This window comes from Pan paniscus, chromosome 11 (genome assembly GCF_029289425.2).
Source record: "Pan paniscus chromosome 11, NHGRI_mPanPan1-v2.0_pri, whole genome shotgun sequence".
In the NCBI taxonomy this organism is placed as follows: Eukaryota; Metazoa; Chordata; class Mammalia; order Primates; family Hominidae; genus Pan; species Pan paniscus.
Window position 1 is genome coordinate 90,178,984 of NC_073260.2, and position 20,197 is coordinate 90,199,180.

General features: G+C 46.2%; 1 protein-coding gene across 13 annotated transcripts in view; it reads left to right on the forward strand.

Moving 5' to 3' along the window:
- The window catches only part of FAM219A (family with sequence similarity 219 member A), a 60,159-nt gene that overhangs the window by 33,231 nt on the left and 6,731 nt on the right, over positions 1–20,197 (forward strand). For 4 of the 13 annotated variants that reach the window (XM_008955182.5, XM_008955183.5, XM_055117290.2 and 1 more), the window contains exon 2: positions 19,128–19,227. In XM_008955182.5, the coding sequence (XP_008953430.2) occupies positions 19,128–19,227 (100 nt within the window). Of the gene's footprint in view, positions 1–19,127; positions 19,228–19,385; positions 19,461–20,197 lie in introns of all 13 variants that reach the window. The other 9 variants (XM_008955184.5, XM_008955185.5, XM_055117291.2 and 6 more) reach the window with 3 other exon arrangements.

Below are 20,197 nucleotides of genomic sequence, written 5' to 3' on the forward strand. Positions count from 1 at the left end.
GTGAGAAAGTTTTGACTAGGCATAAGGAGTAATAATAATAAAAGTGAGAAAGCGCTGGGCGCGGTGGCTCATGCCTGTAATTCCAGCCCTTTGGGAGGCCGAGGGGGTAGATCGCTTGAGCTCAGGAGTCTGAGACAAGCCTGGGCAACATGGCAAAACCCCATCTCTACCAAAACTACAAAAAATTAGCTGGGTGTGGTGGTACACACCTGTAGTCCTAGTTCCTCGGGAGGCTAAGGTGGCAGGTTGCTTGAGCTGAGGTGGAGATTTCAGTGACCTGAGGTCGTGCCATTGCACTCCAGCCTGAGTGACAGAGTGAGACCCTATTTCAAAAAACAAAAAGGTGAGAAAGCATGATTACCACATAACAGAGTATAGGTTCTATGGTTGAGCCTCCCTCTGGATGTTCACTGTTGGTGGAACAAGTGTTGTGGGTTCTGGGAAAATCGCAATGCAGGCTGCTCCTCTCTGTGTTCTGGATTCTCAGGCCACTCCTGGTAGGTCCGTGTTGGCTTTGGCCCCCTGCCTCAAGGACTAGAAGTCAAGGGTCTTTGCTGCTTTTTGCCATAGCCTGGGGACCATAGGCCAAAACTAAGTCAGGGGACTCTGGTGCAGCCAGAATTTGGGGCGACTACCCACCTAACTGCTTACTATTGCCTCTAGTTTGGCCAAGCCCTGGTCAGCCTCCCTTGCCTTCAGCCCACCCCTTGCCCACACTTCCTAAAAAATAGCAGATGTGCCATGATCTCTGGACTGTGACTGGACTTTTCTACTAGAGAATGTCTCTCTGTGAGGACTTGCAAGCCTCACAAGAATCAGACCCATAATTTCTTAGAACAAAATAAGTTTTTGCTGAAATATCAGCAAGCCTGAGAACAGCGTCTTGAGTCCTCCCTCATGTCTTCAAACAAGTGGCCATTCTATGCTGGTTCTTTCTCCCGGCCTCAACTATTTTCCAGTCTCTCTTGTCATACAAGAGCCCCTCTAGGACTCCGGTTCTGGTTCCTCTGTCTTACATTATTCTTCTCAAAACTCTGCCTTTCCTAGACATCCATGACTCTGATCTCTCCTTAGTTCCCTACCCCTCTGACCGTAGCTGTCAGTCTTCTGCTTACTTTTTCAAGATTGGTGTTCCTTAATTTTTTTTCTCTAAGCCCTTCTTATTTATAAACATACACATATTTACACACAAAACAAAACCACAAGCCTTACTCTTATTTCTGTTTCTCCATCTTATTTGGTGGCATCACAATTCACGCAGTCACCTGAGTCAGGAGGAAACCTGGGAGTCATCCTAGCTCAAGTCTTTTCCCTCAAACCCAGATCCAGTCAGCCTTAGTGCCCCAGCGGTTTGACCTCAACATGTTTTTTTCTCCACCTCCTTTTTTCCAACCCCACTGACACTGACTTTTTCAAGCTTTGTCACCTACTGCAATGACCTTTATCTAGCCTCCTTGCCTCCAGTTTAATCATTCCTGCCTATTCCTTGGACCTGCTCCCAGAGCAGTCAGTCTATCTAAATCTGACAATGGGCTGAAAATCCTTCAGTGGCTCCCCATTATTTCCAGGTGAAGTCCAAAACCCTGAACATATCTTACAAAGCCCTTCATGATTTTAAGTCTTCCTGTCATTCTAGACTCATCACCTGCCACTTCGTCCCCTAACATTAACATTCTAGCAAAATTGACCTGTTCTTTTTGCGTGCTCTATAGTCATGTGCATCTTTCCCACCAGTCCTTTCTCTTCTTTTTTCTTTTTGTTTGCCACTCCTTTCCTCATCTGTTTCACTAATACTTCCTATTCTTGCTTCCTCCATCAGTTTTCTTTGGAGAAGTCCTCCCTAATTCCCCAGAGTGGGATAGTTGCCTCTGTCCTGTACACATACAAACCTCTGTCATAGCACTCAGCATATGATTAAAATTATCTGCTTATTCACTTGCTTCACTCACTGCTTATGAGCTCTTCATGGGCAGGGGCCTTATTATTGTTATTATTATTTAGAAGAAGGGGTCTCACTCTGTCGCTCTGTGCAATCATGGCTCACTACAGCCTCAACCTCCCAGGCTCAAGTGATCCTCCCACCTCAGCCTTCTGAGTAGCTAGGACTACAGACACCTGCCACCATGCCGGGCTAATTTTCTTTAATTTTTCTGTAGAAATGGAGTCCTACTATGTTGCCCAGGCTGGTCTCAAACTCCTGGGCTCAAGCAATCCTTCCACTTCGGCCTTCCAAAGTGCTGGGATTACAGGTGTGAGCCACCGCGCCCAGCCCATATTATTTTTATATGTCCAGAACCCAGCACAGTGCCTAGAATATAGATGCCCTTAAAATGTAGGACCAGAACTGAATTTGGTGGCTAAGGCCCCTTTCATCTCCTTTTCTTGCACTGCCCTCTTCTTTTGACTCCTGGGCTCACCATTCTCAGTTTCCAACGCATTTTCTTTCTTGTTGCTTCCTGCCAGTCTCTCTCTCCATCTTGAGCTATCGACTGCTTCAGTGGCTCCAATATTTCCTTCCTGTGGGGAACTCAATTGAGCAGGAGGCTTGTGATCAGAAAGCATCCATGCTATTTTCTAAAGAGGGGCTACAAGTGTGTGTTGAGCTCTAGAGACATGATTGAACTAGGTACCAGCCTTCCAAGTGACTGCTTTGCAAGACAACAGTCCCACAGAGGTGTAAGTTCTGGTACGTTGTTAATCTCATGACTTTATCTAAGTCTCTGAGAAGGGGCTGGGGTAAGAGAGATGAGGAAATTAGATTCAAATTGCCTACCAGGTGTGACTTTGGACATATTACTTTATGCAACCTAGTTCTTCAATTTTAAAGTGAAAATGATATTTGCCTTACTTGGTTTTGGGGAGGATTCAATGAAATAATATAGATAAAGCACTTAGCACCATGGCCGTACCTCTGGCAGGTATTTAAGCAACATTAACTAAATGACTGGATGAGTTTTGGAAGAACTACACCTGGGCTAAATTGTTCCGAACAACTCCCTGCCTGGATCCAGCCAGAGTTCTTAGTAGAGCTGCCTCCCCAACGTGAGCTTTGAGAAGTCCCTCCTCTTCTCTCCTCCCTTCCCAGACTATTGTTCCCTCTTGCCACTAGGAATGTAACCAGGTTAAGGTCAGGGTGGAGGGCTCTTTGAGAGGCTGTCTGGGGATGGTGTGGGCGTAGAGAGGCTGGCCTAGAGCCACACTATTCCAAGTGTGGTCGCTGTATTAACAGCATTGGTACCACCTGGGAGCTAATATGAAATGCTGACAATTCAGGTTCCAGACCTACTGAATCAGAATCTGCATTTAAATAATATGCCCAGATGATTTCTATGCACATTAATATATGAAGAAACACTGTCCTAGGGGCACAGATGGGTTCAGCAGGGGTGGAGGGTTGAGACAGTGCAGGTGTGTCAGCTGTCTAGAAGAGGTAGAGGTTGTATGGGGGTGGGGGAGGCTGTGGCAGGGGGGTGTACTCAGAGAAGAGGAAGTGTCCTCAGAGATATGGGTTGTAGAGCTGTAGGGGGCTCTTTGGGAAATGTTAGTCATTTGCTGTTTCAGGGCCCTTTCCTATTGATGCCTGGAGTATGAGGTGGTACCCCTTCCTATTGATGCCTTGAGTATGAGTTAGCCGGTAAGTGTCACTGCACCAGCCAGAGAGTGACAGGTGGGCAGGCAAAGGCTCTCTACTGCTCTGAGCCTGCAGAGACATTCCTGCAAGGATCCTAGGACCATCTAGCTTAGCAGTTGAGTATTGTTTTCCATGGAGATGCATAACCAGCAACTGGCTAGTCTCACCCCTAAAAACACACCGAGTTGGTGTTACTCTACAATCTCCCCTCCTTACCTCTGTACCCCCAGCTGGCACACACACACCCCTATAACACACACACATGAACTTTCTTCTCTTGGGAGACTCAGATGGGAGTTCATAAGTAGGGTTAACCCTCCCCTTCCCCTCTCTGACCTGCTTGACCCCAGGCTGGCTCCCAGGCCTCTATGGGCCCCTCAGCCCTGACCTCCCTGCTGCATGGAACAGGCCTTGTGAGAGTGACTGCAGGCCCTAGGCTTGGCTGGATGCAGCAAAAGTTTGTTTCCGCAGAGCCATTCTCTCTCTCTCTCTCTCACACACACACACACACACACACACACACACACGAGTTTCACTCTGTCACCCAGGCTGGAGTGCAGTGGTGTGATCACAGCTCACTGCAGCCTCAACTTCTCAGGCTCAAGTGATCCTCCTGCCTCAGGTTCCCAAGTAGCTGGGTCCACAAGCACATGCTACCACACCCGGCTAAGTTTTTTTTTCTTTTTTGTAGAGATGGGGTCTCACTTTGTTGCCCAGACTCGTCTTGAACTCCTGGGCTCAAGCAATCCTCCCACCTCAGCCTCCTGAAGTGCTGAGATTACAGGCTCATGAGCCACCACGCCTGGTCTTTCTCTTTCTTAAGCACTCTTAGGACAGGACTCTCAGTCCCTGATTGCCTTCTTAATAAAAACCCTTTCCAGCCACCCACCTAGAGCCTCTTGACCCTTCCTTTGGGTTATCTGTTTATCTCAATGGTAAAGGAAAAGGCCCTGCTGCAAATGACCCCCCAAAATGAGGTGGGGAGTAAGTGAGTGCCCTGTGGCAGGGTAGGAACTACCTCAGCAGCAACGAAAAGTAGAGTCCTAGCCCCCAGGGCAGAGCTTCACCAGTAGTTGCTTTAAACCCTCTGCCAAAGTACCCAGTGACCAATAGCCAGGTCTCCGCTTTAACCTGGCTCCTGCCCAGGCCCAATCTTGTATGTCAGAGAAGATAATATCGCTACCATTATCGCTCTCCTCTGTGCTCCTACCACCCTCCATGCATTCCTGCCTCTGCTGTTCCTCTCTCTTCCTTAAATAGGCTGATCTGTGTGCCTGTCATCTCTGCACTTTTAAATTCTTCTTGGCAAGAACCAGGGCTTGGTGTTTTTCCCTCCCCAGTGTACATTGTGCCCTCCCCCTTGTTGGGGTTCAGTGATTATCAAAGTTCTGAACAAGTGGCAAGTTCACCAATGTTTAATTATTGGGATGACAAAAAGGAAAGACTACAAGACTGCTCTGGCTAGAGAGCTGAGCTTTAGAGCTGCAAATTATCTTTGTGGGCAAAGAGTAGTGCCTGCCAGGCATAATGGGGGTTAGAGACTTAGAACAAGCTAAAAAGGAGAGGAAGGGCAGCGACAGGAAATGCCACAGAGGGGAAAAGCTATTTGATACTAGCCCTCCAAGTCCATTGTCCATTGCAGACAAGTTGGTCCTTATTCTTCCAAGGCCAGAGGGAAGAAATCCCATAGACTCTGCCAATTACTTTGCTTTCCTGCAAATCAAGGAGCCCCAAAGATTTATGAACCAGTGCAGGCCAGGCTCAGTTCCTTGAGTAATTGAAGCTTACTAAAAAGCCTTAAGTGAGATTTGGGGCCAAGATTCAGACAAGAATCCACACGTCAATCTGGCCCAGACAAATGTCAGTGTCTGCTGGCATTTCTCCTGCTTCTGCTTCCTACCAGGTGTGGGGCTCTCAAGGAGTCTCCAACCACATGTCTTGTACTGATTCCTGGGCAGTATTCTCCTCAGTGTCTATGCCTCCTCCCTTATCTTGAAGAACTGGAATCCACATTCTAGAAGGAAACTGAAAGATCCTCTGGACTGTGCTTCCTAAAGCGCTGTTAACCTTGAACAACCTTGCCATCTTCCTGTCCTCTGGGCCCTGTCTAAGGGGCACCTCAAGTAGAAAGCCCCCAGAAACCCAACCCCAAATCCCCAGCCCCGTCCAACTCCCCTGGTCTTAGAATAATTTTCCCTCTCCTACGAAAGGCCTCATCCCCAAAAGTCTGTGTTGTCTGAATATGAATATGAAAAGGGAAGGGACTGCCTCCTCCCCACTGCCCACCACACACCTTCTTATTTTTCTGCCTAGGTCCTGCTTCTCAATTTTTTAAAAAAAAATTGTATTAGAATATGCATAACATAAAAGTTACCATTTTAACCATCATGGGGCTTTGTTTGTTTGTTTGTTTGTTTGAGACAGAGTCTTGCTCTATCACCCAAGCTGGAGTGCAGTGGTGCAATCTTGGCTCACTGCAACCTCTGCCTCCCAGGTTCAATAGATTCTCCTACCTCAGCCTCCTGAGTAGTTGGGGTAACAGGTGTGCAACACTACACCTGGCTAATTTTTTGTGTGTGTTTTCAGTAGAGACAGGGTTTCGCTGTGTTGGCCAGGCTGGTCTCAAACTCCTGGCCTCAAGTGATCCACCCACCTCGGCCTCCCAAAGTGCTGGGATTACAGGCATGAGCCACTGCATCTGGCCAATTTTAACCATTGTAGATCTATTTTTAAAGAACTTTGTACCTTGACTCCTTTCTCCATTAAATTAGATGATCTTTCCCTAAAGAGATTGAAATGGGGGAGGCGAGGGTGATGTGGGGTTCAAAGACCTTGTAGGTCACAAGACTTGACATAGGCCAAGACCAATGTCTTAAACTGGTCCAAATGTAAGGCAGGAGCATCCTCAACATCTGGCTAAGGGGATGAGGGTCAGGAGTAGGCCAAGCCAGTCCTCCCAGAAGGAAGTAAGCCTTCTCCACTTATGATTCTGGTGTCTACCTCCTGGGTCATGAGGCTTGGCCCTTAGGCCCTTATGCACAGGCTTCCCCCAAGCCATAGCTACAGTGATTATCCCTGAGTTGAGGTATTTATCCTATCTCCCAAATGAAGAATTTTTGATGACAGGGTTTTCTGGTGAGTGGTAATAGGAATGAATAGCAGAACATCAATCTAAGACATCAGTCTTGTCCTAACCATGAAGAAGCAGAGCAGGATTCTAAATCATCTTTTAAAACATTCTTTGGCCCCCTGTCTCTTCATTTCAAAAACAAATCCTTTTTTTTTTTTTTTTTACCATCTCACTACCAGCTTCATACTTTCACCATCCTTTTCTCTCCCTGTTCCTGAGTAGCTATTTCTGAAAACTAAATAATAGGTAGGGTAATAGGAGCTGCTGCCCTAGCTGGGGTAACTCCAAAGCCATTTTGGTTAATTCTCCCACCCCACATCTAAAAGCAAGGGACACACTCTGTGAGATTTGCTTTCTGGCTCCGCAATTACCGTCACGGTTCCTACAGCTGACATGCTGGCACAGGTGAGGACTGGCTAAAGCACAGTGCCCAGTTGCCAGGCAGTGCCGGTGCTCCACTTAAAGCCCTTCCCAGTCTTCAGTGTAAGAGTCTTCCCTCCTTTTGTTCTTAATTGGTGGCCTCAAGTCAGGAGTATTTTGTCTGGCAGGTGATGCCCAGAGGAAATTCTGTTCTATGAAAGAAGATTTCCCAGAGGGAACCAGGTAAATGAGGACTGGAACAGAGCTCTCATGGAAGATAATGGGTAAATGTGATGACCTGAAATTCCCTGGCACACAGTGAAAAATAAAGCATTAAAAACCAGCTATACTCTCAGTCATGACAGGAGGCATTGTAAATTGGAACAATCCTTTGGGAAAGCATTTTGGCAATATCTATCAAGAAACTTAAAAGCACTCATGTTTTTTACTGAGTAATCTACTTTATTTAGGAAATGATCCTAAATGTAAATATATGTGGATTTCAGTGTAGCATTATCTATAATAGTGAAAAGTTGCAAACAACCTGAATGTCAAAAATAAATGAATGGTTACAAAGTTACTCTACATCCTCTCTATAGGTATTATGCAGCCATTAAACTGATAGTTACAAAAACTATGTAAGAATATAAAGCTAGGGGCTGGGAATGGCGGCTCACACCTGTAATCCCAGCACTTTGGGAGGCCGAGGCAGGAGGATCACTTGAGGCCAGGAGTTCGAGACCAGCCTGGCCAACATGGCAAAATCCTGTCTCTACTAAAAATACAAAAATTAGCCAGATATGGTTGTGTATGCCTGTAATCCCAGGTACTCAGGAGGCTGAGGCAGTGAGCCGAGATCACACCACTGCACTCCAGCCTGGGCAACCAGCCTGGGCACCAGAGCGAGACTCTGACTCCAAAAAGAAGAAGAAGGAGAAGGGGAAGGGGAAAGGGAAGGGGAAGAAGGAGGAAGGAAGAGGGAAGAAGGAAGAAGGAGAAGATAAAGCTAGGTGCAGTGACATGTACCTGTAATCCCAGATACTCAGGAAGCTGAAGTAGTAGGATCACTTGAGTCCAGGAGTTCAAGGCTGTAGTAAGCTATGATTGTGCCTGTGAATAGCCGCTGCACTCCATCCTGAGCAACAAGAAAGACCCTGCCTCTATTTAAAAAAAAAAAAAAAAAAAAGAACATGGAGAGCTGATTATGTTCTGATACTAATTTTAAAAATACAGAAATAAAAAAATCATACTTTTTTTTTTTTTTGAGACAGAGTCTCACTTTGTTGCCCAGGCTGGAGTCCAGTGGCATGATCTTGGCTCACTGCAACCTCTACCTCCCAGGTTCAAGTAATTCTCATGCCTCAGCACCCCACCACACCCAGCTAATTTTTATATTTTTTAGTAGAGAAGGGGTTTTGCCATGTTGGCCAGGCTGGTCTCGAACTCCTGGCCTCAAGTGATCCTCCTGCTTCGGCCTCCCAAAGTGCTGGGATTGCAGGCGTGAACCACAGGGCCCAGCCACAAAATATACTATGTTCTTTAAACGTTGTTCTATGCATATGTACTAGTTGCTACTCTCTGATTACAGTAACAAAATAAAAAACCCAACTGAAGCTAAGAAAGAGAAGAGACTATGAAGACACTAGGGTTTCTTTCTTTTCTCTCTGCTTCCTTCCTTCCTTCCTTCCTTCCCTCCCTCCCTCCCCCCTTCTTTCTTTCTTTCTTTCCTTCTTTCTTTCTTTCTTTCTTTCTTTCTTTCTTTCTTTCTTTCTTTCTTTCTTTCTTTCTTTCTTTCTTTCTCTTTCTTCTCAGGATCTCACAGTCACTCAGGCTAGAATGCAGTGGCACAATCATAGCTCACTCCAGCCTCAACCTCCTGGGCTCAGGCGATCCTCCCACTCAGCCTTCCGAGTAGCTGGGGCTACAGGTGTGTGCCACCACACCTGGCTAATTTTTTGTCTTTTTGGAGAGTCACCTTCTTGCTATCTTGCCTAGGCTGGGTTTCTTATAATGCCTAAGCACAGCATGAAGTCAAGCTTTGGATGGGTAAGGCAGGCTCTAGAACCAGAGACTGAAACCTAGGGAGCACTCTCACCATCTCTTGTGTTTACTTCTTTCTGAACATCAGCTGTATTCTTGTTTCCCTCCCCAATGGCTCTCTCTGTTACCTAATCCACAGTCTTGAACTTTACATCTCCATTTAAGTCCCACTTCCCGATTCTGGGGGAGACTAATTTGCTCTGCCTCATCCAGGCATTTATCCAATTGGGTGGAATCACATAGAACCAGCATAGTTCCTAGAGGCTCACTCCTATGACCATGAAGATGGGAACAGCACCAACTCCCAAAGAAGGAAGGGAAGCCCCAGAGTTTTGCTGCTGTAGTATACGCAAAAGACTCACATACCATAGAACATTATCAAGTGTTTTTCTCAAGGTGGTGAAACTAAAGGTGATTTGTTAAAATTTTAGCATGTATTACTTTATAGTAGAAAAATCTATAAAACTTTTCATAGCTACAGTTGTTACTAGGCCTGGGGGCAGTAGCACCCTCCACCATTTTGGTTGTCCCAGTGACAGATACCATTAAAGATACTAAGGCTTGGCGGTGCTTACTTTTAGTAATGAATTCTATACTAGCAGCTGTTTAAGCAGTCAGAAAATCCTCAGCTACTCCCAAGACCAGTTGGAGCTCCCAAACTCTAGCCCGAGTGTGATAATCCTTCCCATTTCTTTTTGGTGAACTTGACCATACCCCAAAATGCAAATGCTCTGCAGAAGTGTGGTGTGTGGAAAGAAAGAGTGTTTTCCCAACTGGGGCATCATAGTGAGACCCCCTCTCTAAAAAAAAAAAAAATTTAGCCAGGCATAGTGGCTATGTGTGCTTATAGACCTAGTTACTCAGGGGGCTAAGGCAGGAGGTCACTTGAGCCCAGGAGGTCAAGGTTACAGTGAGCTGTGACAGCACCACTGCACTCCAGCTTGGATGACAGAGTGAGACCCTGTCTCTAAAAAACTAAAAGAAAAAATGACAAAGAAGGAAACAAAGAAAAGAAAGAGAAAAGATGCTTTCCTCTTCTGCATTCTACTGCCAGCTCATAGTCCAGAGCTGGAGAGTGGACACTCAGTGTGTTGACTTTATTTGAAATGGGTCTTCTTTTAGAGAAAAACTTAGAAGATTTGGGAGATTTAGACTGATAAGAGAAGACTCCCTGGGCCAGCCAGGATTCTCTGCCTTCTCTCCTAAATGTAGGCTTCACAAACTTTCTCTTCAGATTTTCTGTTCTCCCCCATTTGTAAGACCCAATAACACTTGGAGAGATCCTCTCCGTTATGTTTCCCTGATTCTCTTCCAGATCTCCCACAAAGACCTTATCCCTATAAGAAGTCTTTGTCTTTCCCTGTAAGTGGGATCCCTAAGGACCTTTTTATTTTGTTTTATTTTATTTTATTTTATTTTAAGTTCTGGGATACATGTGCAGAACGTGCAGGTTTGTTACATAGGTATACATGTGCCATGGTGGTTTGCTGCACCTATCCCCTAAGTATCTTAATATGTCCCAAAAGGACATAAGTCCTGGCCAATTGCCTGGCTCTGCAGGCAGTGCCTGGAGAAAACTTGGAGAAAGGGAGATGGGGAACAAAAACAGGAGCTGCCCAACAGTGGGATTCAGAAATGGCCAATGTGTTGAGGTGTGACTTCAGGTCATACTGCAGAGTAAGAGCTGTCATTGGCCAGATAACTCATATGTTGAGGTGTGGAGTCAGAGAAGATGGGAATGCTTTAGGCTGAATGGACAGCCCTCTGCAGGGAAATAGAGCCATCTAACTAATGCATAGATTGCTACTAACTGTTCTTGGACCAGAGGCAAGATTTCTACCCAACCATGAGCACTTAGTGAAGTTAAGTTATACTTGCTGGATCTCCCTCTAAAAGTTGATACCTAAACATGCTTATTTCTACACACTGCCATGAGATGTTTTGGAATGGAATAGCCCTGAACAGGAAGACCACAGCCCCAAGTTTCTCAGCTGACCAATGGATAAATTTGTGATAAGGAACAGAGCTGGTCTTTGATGCTCTATTTTACTGTGCCCACTTGTCAGAGAGTGGCCTGAGCCACAGACCTTCCCTGACTTCCCATTTCTTATCAGCACTATCCTTCCTGGCCCTGATTTCTGCTTTCTGCTTTCTGCTTTTCTGTCTATCCTGCCTCCTGCTGTTATCCAGGGAAAATAAACAGGTACAGGCACGACTTTATTCCAGAAGTAGCCTTCCAGCATTCTCCAACTCAGAACTGCCTCCCCCAATTAGCCTTAAAACTAAAGGAAAATTCTTCTGTGTTCTGTGAAGAAGGGTTAGATAGTATTGGTATGAGCGCTTTGCTTCTTCATACGTCACTCTAAATCCATTTCCATTTTCATCTTCCTAAGAATTAGTACTTGGAGGTGAGAACAGAGGTCACCTCTTCTTGGGAAGGCTGATATTGAATCATGTCTCTACCCTGGATTATCATGTTCAGGCCACAAGACAATGGCAAGATTGTTCAGCACCACGGAGAGCGCCTTTCATCCTCGGGACTGGATCATGGCTGGGTGACAGATGAGGATTGTAGCTGACAGCCCAGCCAGTCTGATCTCCTTCCACTCTGGCCAACCACCAAATATTCCTCTTTTTCCCAACCCCTTAATGTTCACCTTTTTCCTTTTACTAATGAGTTTTTTTTAGGAAGGAACTCCCCTAACTTTCCACCCCCTTTCTGCCTCCATGTTATCTGATTCCCCCACCTCCCTTCCTCCTTTCCTCTCCTCACCTCACCTTCCTTACCTCCCTTCTGTTTTGTTAAGGAGACTCCCTCCCATGGTCCAAAGTTCTGGCTCCATCTGCTCATGATTCCTCAAAGACCATGCCCCCTCAAACATCTCCTTTTCTACACAGCTTCCTTCCCCTCAGTCTAGGACAGGTCTGGTATTCCCTAGCTCTAAAGGAATTCTAGAACTCTAAAGCTCTCTCTGGCTGCCACCCATTCTCATTCCTTCCCTTCTCAGTCTTGCTCCTTTAAAGAACGGCCTGTGGTCACTCTGTCTGCTTCTTCATCTCCTATTCTCTCCTAAATCCCTTGTCATCTGGGCTCTGTTTCTACTCTTCAGCTAAAATTGTGTTCACTGAGAGTACCTATGACTTTCTTATTTCTAAATTTTGTCTTTATCTTATGGACCCACCTGCTTATTTGACACTGTTGATTTCTTCCACCTTGAAACTCTACTTGAATGGTTCCTAGTTCTACTCTTATTCCTCTCTGCTCCTACCCAGTCTCCTTCCTCCATTCATTACCTAAGGTTGGATATTTCCCAGAACTTCACCCTTGGTTTTTTTTTTTTTTTCACTCTGCTCATTCTGAGAGACTTTATTCTTCACTGTGACTTACATCACCACCAGCCCACACCCATTTTCTGAGCTCCCACACTTCAAATCCTACCAACTAGTGGTATCATCTGGGTGTCCAAAAGACACCTCAAAATTCAACATGTTCCCAAATGAACTCATCTGATTTTTCCTTAGCAATGCAGTTGTGCCTTCCTCTGCATTTAATAACTTGTCTTAATAATTAGTACTCTTCCCAATTACCTCCAGACAGAAAACTAGGAATGTCCAGACCCTTTGTTTTACATTTTATATCAGAAGCCTGCCAATTCTACTGTTTTTTGACATCTTCCTTTCTGTTCTTTTATCTTCTGCTGCTGCTTGGTTCAGGCCCCTATTATCTCTTGCTGGCATTGCTGCAGTAGTTTCCTAATTATCCTTACCTCCAATCTCACTCCCTTCCCAGGCGTCTTGCACATGGCTATCGGAGGGTCCTTTTCCATCTCAAATCTGACTGTGTTACTCCCTGCTTAAGGCTTCATTGGCTCCCCGTCATCTTCTGAGTAAAGAAAAAAATCAAAGCCCACCTTCCAGCATGATCTGAGCCCCCTCCTGACTCCACCAACTTGATTTCCTGCAACTTTTCTCCATACCTTCTGAGCTTCAACTATAGCAAAATGCCGACTATTCCTTGAATGTACTATGCTAGTTTCATGCTTCTGAGACTTTTCACATGTTCCCTGAATGTCCTTACTCCTCGCTCTTAAACTAATTGGTGACCTAATGTTTTAAGATCTTTTCAAGTGTCTCCTTTGACCACCCTCCCTTTGTCCCATTCCCTCTACTTTTATATGGCTCTTGGTTACCTTTATTAACAATTATTGGGAACTTCTTAAAGATGGGACTGTTTTCTTTTCTTTCTTTTTTTTTTTGAGACGGAGTCTCGCTCTGTCGCCCAGGCTGGAGTGCAGGGGTGCAATCTTGGCTCACTGCAAGCTCCGCCTCCCGGGTTCAAGCCATTCTCCTGCCTCAGCCTCCCGAGTAGCTGGGACTACAGGCGCCCACCACCGTGCCTGGCTAAGTTTTTGTATTTTTAGTAGAGATGGGGTTTCACCGTGGTCTCGATCTCCTGACCTCGTGATCCACCCGCTTTGGCCTCCCAAAGTGCTAGGATTACAGGCGTGAGCCACCGTGCCCAGCCCTTTTTTTTTTATTTTTAAAGACAGGGTCTCAATATGTCAATATGTTGCCCAGACTGGACTTGAACTCCTGAGTTTAAGTGATCCTCCTGCCTCAGCCTCATGTAGCTAGGACTACAGGTGCATGCCAGCATGCCCAGCTGGGACTCTTTTCTATTTGTATTTGTGAGCCCTATCATCATTAAATAAATGAAAGAATTGTATCATGCTGGAGTGAGGGAAGAGAGGAAACAGGGTGCCCTGTGGTCAAGTCTTTCATCACCCTAAGGAGGGCACACCTTTTCTACAGATACCTCCATATATAAGCCAGGCTCCAACCTATGTGGTGTCAGGGCTACAGCTACAGGCCAGCCACTCCCAGGGCACACTGACCATGATAGTGTAGGCCTCACTGAACCTATACTAATGATATCTTTACAGTTAACATGGATATAGTGCTAAGGGTATACTATGCTAAGGACTATTCTAACTGCTTTAATACATATTAACTCCTTTCATCCTCACAAGAACCCTTGAACTAGGTATTAGTGTTAGTCCCATTTATAGATGAGGAAGCTGAAACCCAGATTGTACAGCTACTAACTGGAGGAGCTGGAATTTGAACCTAGGCACTCTGGCTCCAGAGTCTGTGCTTTTAACCATTACAATCTTTCTTTCAGTCTGTGTGGCAAGGAGGATGGGATTGTGTAGATTGTCTTCCTTTAGTCAGAGCATCCCCTTGGCACTGAGAGTGAGGTCAGCCCATCCAAGCCATATGTCTGTTGCCCAGTGGAGGAGGAGTATAATTTGAATGTTGGGGAGGCAATCACATGTCTACTGGGTATTTATGAGAATCAGATAAGCTCATGGATCTGAAGACATACATTAGGAACTACAAGACCCTCTACAAGTTTTATTTTTTGCCACCTAGAGTCCTACCAGAGTAGCCCGTAAAAGTCTGCGGGTCATTCAGGAAAGCAGACTCTTCCATCTACTTATCCAGATTCTCCTTCTTAAGACTCCAGGCATGAGCCTTGAAGGTTCCACACTTTGTTTTTTTTCGTTTGTTTCCCTTTTTTACCACCCAATTTTATCCTGCTTATTTGGGATCTCTTGGGTCCCAGCCTACCATTGTATTGACTGCACTACCCACAGCTCCAACAAGTAAGGCCAGCCAGCTAAAGACAGTTCATGAGTTGGTACAGCCCTGGGGCAGGGGGACAAGGGAAGAGGTTAATATGCAGACTGATGCTTGGGCCTGCAGGAATGGAGCAGCCTCCCAGAGGGCCTGTCTTTAGCTCCAAGCCCAAATCATGTTCTCTTCCCTATGTCCCTCCCTGCATGCTTTGAAAGGTTATTGACTCCATCACTGACTTTGGGTAAGACACTTCCCCTCTCGGCCCAGGTTTCCTCATTTTTAAAAAGAATGGGTGATGATATTTGTTGAAGCTGTTGATAGGTACCTATGATCTCACTATACTATTTTCTCTACTTGTTATAATTTCCATAATAAAACATTTTTAAACATTTAAAATCAAAAGATTTCAACCTTTTTTAAAAAATAGAACCTTTTCTCCAACCAAAAAGTTGCAACAGGCTGATATATAAATGAAATAAAGGCGAATCTACTCTTAATAAAGGGAAACCAGACCCCCATCCTATAGCTTCCCCTTCACAGTCACTCAGGGAACACAGTTTAATGAAAATCAGTGGACCAAACTATTATAATTCTAAGGATTCTTCTGATGCTTTTGCCTTCCTCTAGCTATATTGGCTTTGCACTAGCCATTAGCCTATATATCCTGTCCCAGAAACAGTGAGGCTGGGCTATTAATCATCTCTGTAGTCTTCAGAGAATTTATTTGAAGGGTTGCAGAAACATGGGCTGCTGTTAGAGATGCATTTCAATGTCTGTCTCTGCTGAGTGTTTATTAATAATCTTGTTAATCTCCACTCTAGTTCCCGGATCTAGCTAACGCCTTCAGATGTCCTTGGGGGGCACTTTAAATTCTCCCTGATTTCTTGGAGCCAGGCACTTCCTTCTGCCTGGAGTCTTTTCTGATACTTACATTCATGAATATTTTACATTTAATCTCCCTGATTACATTGCCATGCAATGGTTGTGGTGCATTGGCTGCATTTCTAAGGGAAGACATAGAGGAAGCTCACAGTAAAGGCTTATGTTTGCAGGCACAGTGCCAGAGATCTTTGTGCTTGCCACTAAGGTGGCCTTCTGTCATGGATAGTGATGGAGGAGATGCTGAATGGTGGGCTTTGCATGGGACCTCTCAGCCTAGGGCTCTGCCCCCTGGTCAGGCCCTCCTGAGTTGTGGTCCAAAGGAGCTGGCAGTTTCATCCAGGATCAAATACCACCAGGAACTGCCCAGTAGGCCTCAAGGACCACATGTGAGTCCCTGTGACCAGAGTTGCTCAACAGCTTTCTAGCCCTGTCCTTCCTGTGAAATCTACCTCCCATGTTACCATTTATACCCAGTACCTCCAGACTGAGAGAAGAAACTTTGATGAACTCATCTGCACTGAGGAGTAAAAAGTTAGCTCCAAATGTCTAACGGCTTGTGTTTTTAAAAATCAGCCCCAGGGAAAGGATGGTGAGGCCTAACACTCTCATGTGATAGATGGGTTAGAAAGTTAAGGAGGAGAAGCAGGATTGAAACGCCACAGATTTAGAAGTCATCAGTGTAAAAATGCCAATCAGAACTATAGGAGACATCAGGGCTCCCCAAGGAGAGAGAGGAGGGCCAAGGGCAGGACCCTACAGAGGAGGCAAAGGGTTGTGGGAGGACAGAGAAATGATAGTCAAAGAGGCAAGAGATGAGCCAAGGGAGGAAGCCTTTTCCAAATGGATGTGGTATATGTGACATGTGACGAATGCTACCAAAAAAGTGAAGGAATGTGACTTGGGACTTAGAAATGTGCCAGTGCTGCCCTGGTAGGGTCCTATCAGCATGTTTATGGGATTTGCCCTTTAAAAAGCCTTCCCTCTGGCTGCTTTGCAGTGAGCAGTCTCTGGGGCCCACAGGAAATCCAGAGCCCAGCTGTCCCATCTCACCTCCCTTGCAGGTAGCAGCTGAGAGGCTGTTTTGGCTGCAGAGAGGCATGTCAGGGCCACTAGAGGTTTGCTTCTCCAAGGCTGTGCAGGACAGGTGCTGTCTATTAGTCTCTCAAGGAGGTTGCTGAGCCAGGGAGGATGAAGGACTTGCAGCATGGGAAGTTGCCCAAGATGCAGGCACTGCGGCACCCAGCCTCTCTGAGCAAACCCTCCTGCCCTTCTTCTACTCAGTCAAGGCTAAGGGCTAGGGATCAAAGCAGGAGAGGGAGGCACAGGTTTTGCCCTCAGGAACTTGCAAACCACTGTGGCAACACAACCCACCCAGAGCCTTGTGCTCTGGATGGCCTGAAGGAACACAGACAAGGCCAGGATTTCCCTCTCAAACCTGCTAGACTTTTCCCTTTCCCGTTAGTGACAAGCATGTTTTCATGCCCACTGCCTCATTTTAAAGGGAACAGAAGCCACCATAATGGTTATATATCCTTCCCTTGCTGGGTCACCAGCAACCACTCAGATCCCTGGGCCTGACACTGTGGCAGCATTCTACATGCCCATCTGTCTACTCCCTGCATCCGCAAAGGCAGAACAGGCAGCAGCCTTGGATCCCCTCTGCACTCCTCACACCTTAGGCTTAGCAATCTACAGGCCCTGGTTAAAATGCAAAGACAAGGGAAGAGGTTAATATGCAGACTGATGCTTGGGCCTGCAAGAATGGAGCAGCCTCCCAGAGGGCCTGTCTTTAACTCCAAGCCCAAGTTATGTTCTCTTCCCTATGTCCCTCCCTGCATGCTTTGAAAGGTTATTGACTCCATCACTGACTTTGGGTAAGACACTTCCCCTCTCGGCCCAGGTTTCCTCATTTTTAAAAAGAATGGGTGATAAGTTGATATTTGTTGAAGCTGTTGATAGGTACCTATGATCTCACTATACTGTTTTCTCTACTTGTTATAATTTCCATAATAAAACATTTTTAAACATTTAAAATCAAAAGATTTTAACCTTTTTTAAAAAATAGAACCTTTTCTCCAACCAAAATGTTGCAACAGGCTGATATATAAATGAAATAAAGGTGAATCTACTCTTATTAAAGGGAAGCCAGACCCCCATCCTATAGCTAGGATGGCAGCACCCCTGTCAATATTTGGTCCTCAGAGTCTCAGGGAGAATATGGATGACTTCAGCCACTTGCACGGCCCTGGATCTTGCAGCAGAGGAGGGTGTTTGGGAGGGGATGGCAAAGCTAGATAAGGACTCTTAGCGAGGTATGGTGGCTCATGCCTGTAATCCTAGCACTTTGGGAGGCTGAGGCAGGCGGATCATGAGGTCAGGAGTTCGAGACCAGCCTGGCCAATATGGTGAAACCCTGTCTCTACTAAAAATACAAAAATTAGCTGGACCTGGTGGCGTGTACCTGTAGTCCCAGCTGCTCAAGAGGCTGAGGCAGGAGAATTGCTTGAAACCGGGAGGCGGAGGTTGCAGTAAGCCAAGATTGCACCACTGCACTCCAGCCTGGGCAACAAAGCAAGACTCCGTCTCAAAAAAAAAAAAAAAAAAAAAAAGACTCTGGACAGCACAGTTCCCAGCCCAATTAGAGATTAGTGAAGTGAAGAGGGCAGTGAGGAGGATGTCAAAAGTTCCAGACTCAGGACAATACACAGAATGTGTGCTTTCCTATCTTTCTGACCATCTGTAGAATCAAGTGTTTTGCACTCTGGGCAGCAAAAGACTGGCCACCTGCTGGTTTGTCATTATTTGTCTTCTCACCTACTGTACCTAGCCAACTTTTCAGGTTCTCCCAGGAGACACTCTTTAGGTGTCATTTGTGAACTGGAGAAGTCCTCATTAGAACTATTTTTTTGTCCAGTGGCTGTAGCCTTGAAGGCTGGTGTGGCTTGGTCAGTCAGTTCTCTGGATCCTGTGAAGGGACCTGTCCAGCACAGGGAAACAGAGGGAGAAGACCCATCTCAGACAGCACCTGCTCTCCCCTTAACCCAGACTTAAACTCACAGGAACCTAGGAAGACCTTGCCAAGCAAGTACACAGGAAGGGCCTGAGGCGAAGGGCTACTAGTATGGGAGTTAGGAGAAGGAAGTCCTGTGAGTTTAAAGAAATCATGATGGGCTTTCTGGAGGAGGCTGGACCACACAGGACTTTGAGGACAGACACCAAGTTGGGTGTACATGGAACCCAGATCCTTGGTTCTTCTACCTAGCCCAGTGTTTTTGTCCCACGGTAGATGGGTCTGCCCCTCTCTCCCTGAATGCCCTGCCTGCTCTGAGGGGTGAATGCTCACAGAAGCCCAGAGGGCAGGTGGGAAGGCTAGCTTCAGGACTGAGAGCAGCCCCCTGTCTTCACTCCCTAACAACTCTCTGTCTTACTGCTTTCTCCCCACAGGACCCAGCCGCCGCCTCCATCTCTGACGGAGACTGTGACGCCCGGGAGGGTGAGTCAGTAGCCATGAATTACAAACCATCCCCGCTCCAAGTGAAGCTGGGTGAGTGTGTCTGGGGGGTGAGGGAGATGTGGGGAGTAGGCAAGATACTCTGGGCTGGGTCTACAATGAGGTGCCACAAATAAACCAGCTCAGCCTAGATGATTCCAAGACTCAAGCCTTCAAGTCATTGGCACTGCAAGGCACCTTGTCTCCTGCAGGCAAAGAGGGCAGTTACAGTTCTCTGCAGGAGCCTGAAACTCTAAGAGGCATCTCTGAAGCCAAGAACGTTCCAGGTATTCTGGGGGATAGCTGCAGGGGGAAAAGCATGGAACCCCAGAGAGAGGACTTGGAAGTCCCATCAAACACTGGATCAGGCTGAGAGGAAGCTGCCTTAGAAGTGGGATGTTACTTGTTATGTCTAAGGGATAGAAAGGAAAGAGAGTTCCAACCCTAGAAGCCGAGCCCCTCTCCCGATTACAATCTCAGCCCATCTAGAGATCTCTGGGCCCAGTTGGCACCTATTTGGGGGAGTTTTCCCTTCGTTTCTTAGAAAACCCAAATATCTCCCTTCCTTTCTGGGTCACATTTCCCTTGTGGCTTTGTCTCATGTCCATTCCAAAGTCAGTTTACTGTGCAGCCTGATTCTGTGAAGTCCCCTCGCTTCTGGCCACTGTCCACAGCTCCTACCACTATTGCCCTCCCTTCACCTCATGGGCTGTCCCTCTCCCTTCAGGGACCAAGGTTTCACTGTCTCATGGCTGCTGTATATAACACACTTTTATGAAAACTTTGGTTTCTTGAAGAGAAATTACAAAACAGGACATACAGGAAAGAATTTACAATTAAATATAGGTCATTACTATCCTTCCAAGTTCCTCTGCCATCAAGGCCACCCTCCTGTCCATCCTCCTCCTCAGGCTCCAGCTGCCCAATAATTACTGATGCCTCCTCAGTCCTAAGGGCCCTTTGCCTACAACTTTCTCCTTCCTTTCCACAGAGGCCTGTATTTTATTATTCAACTACTATTTTT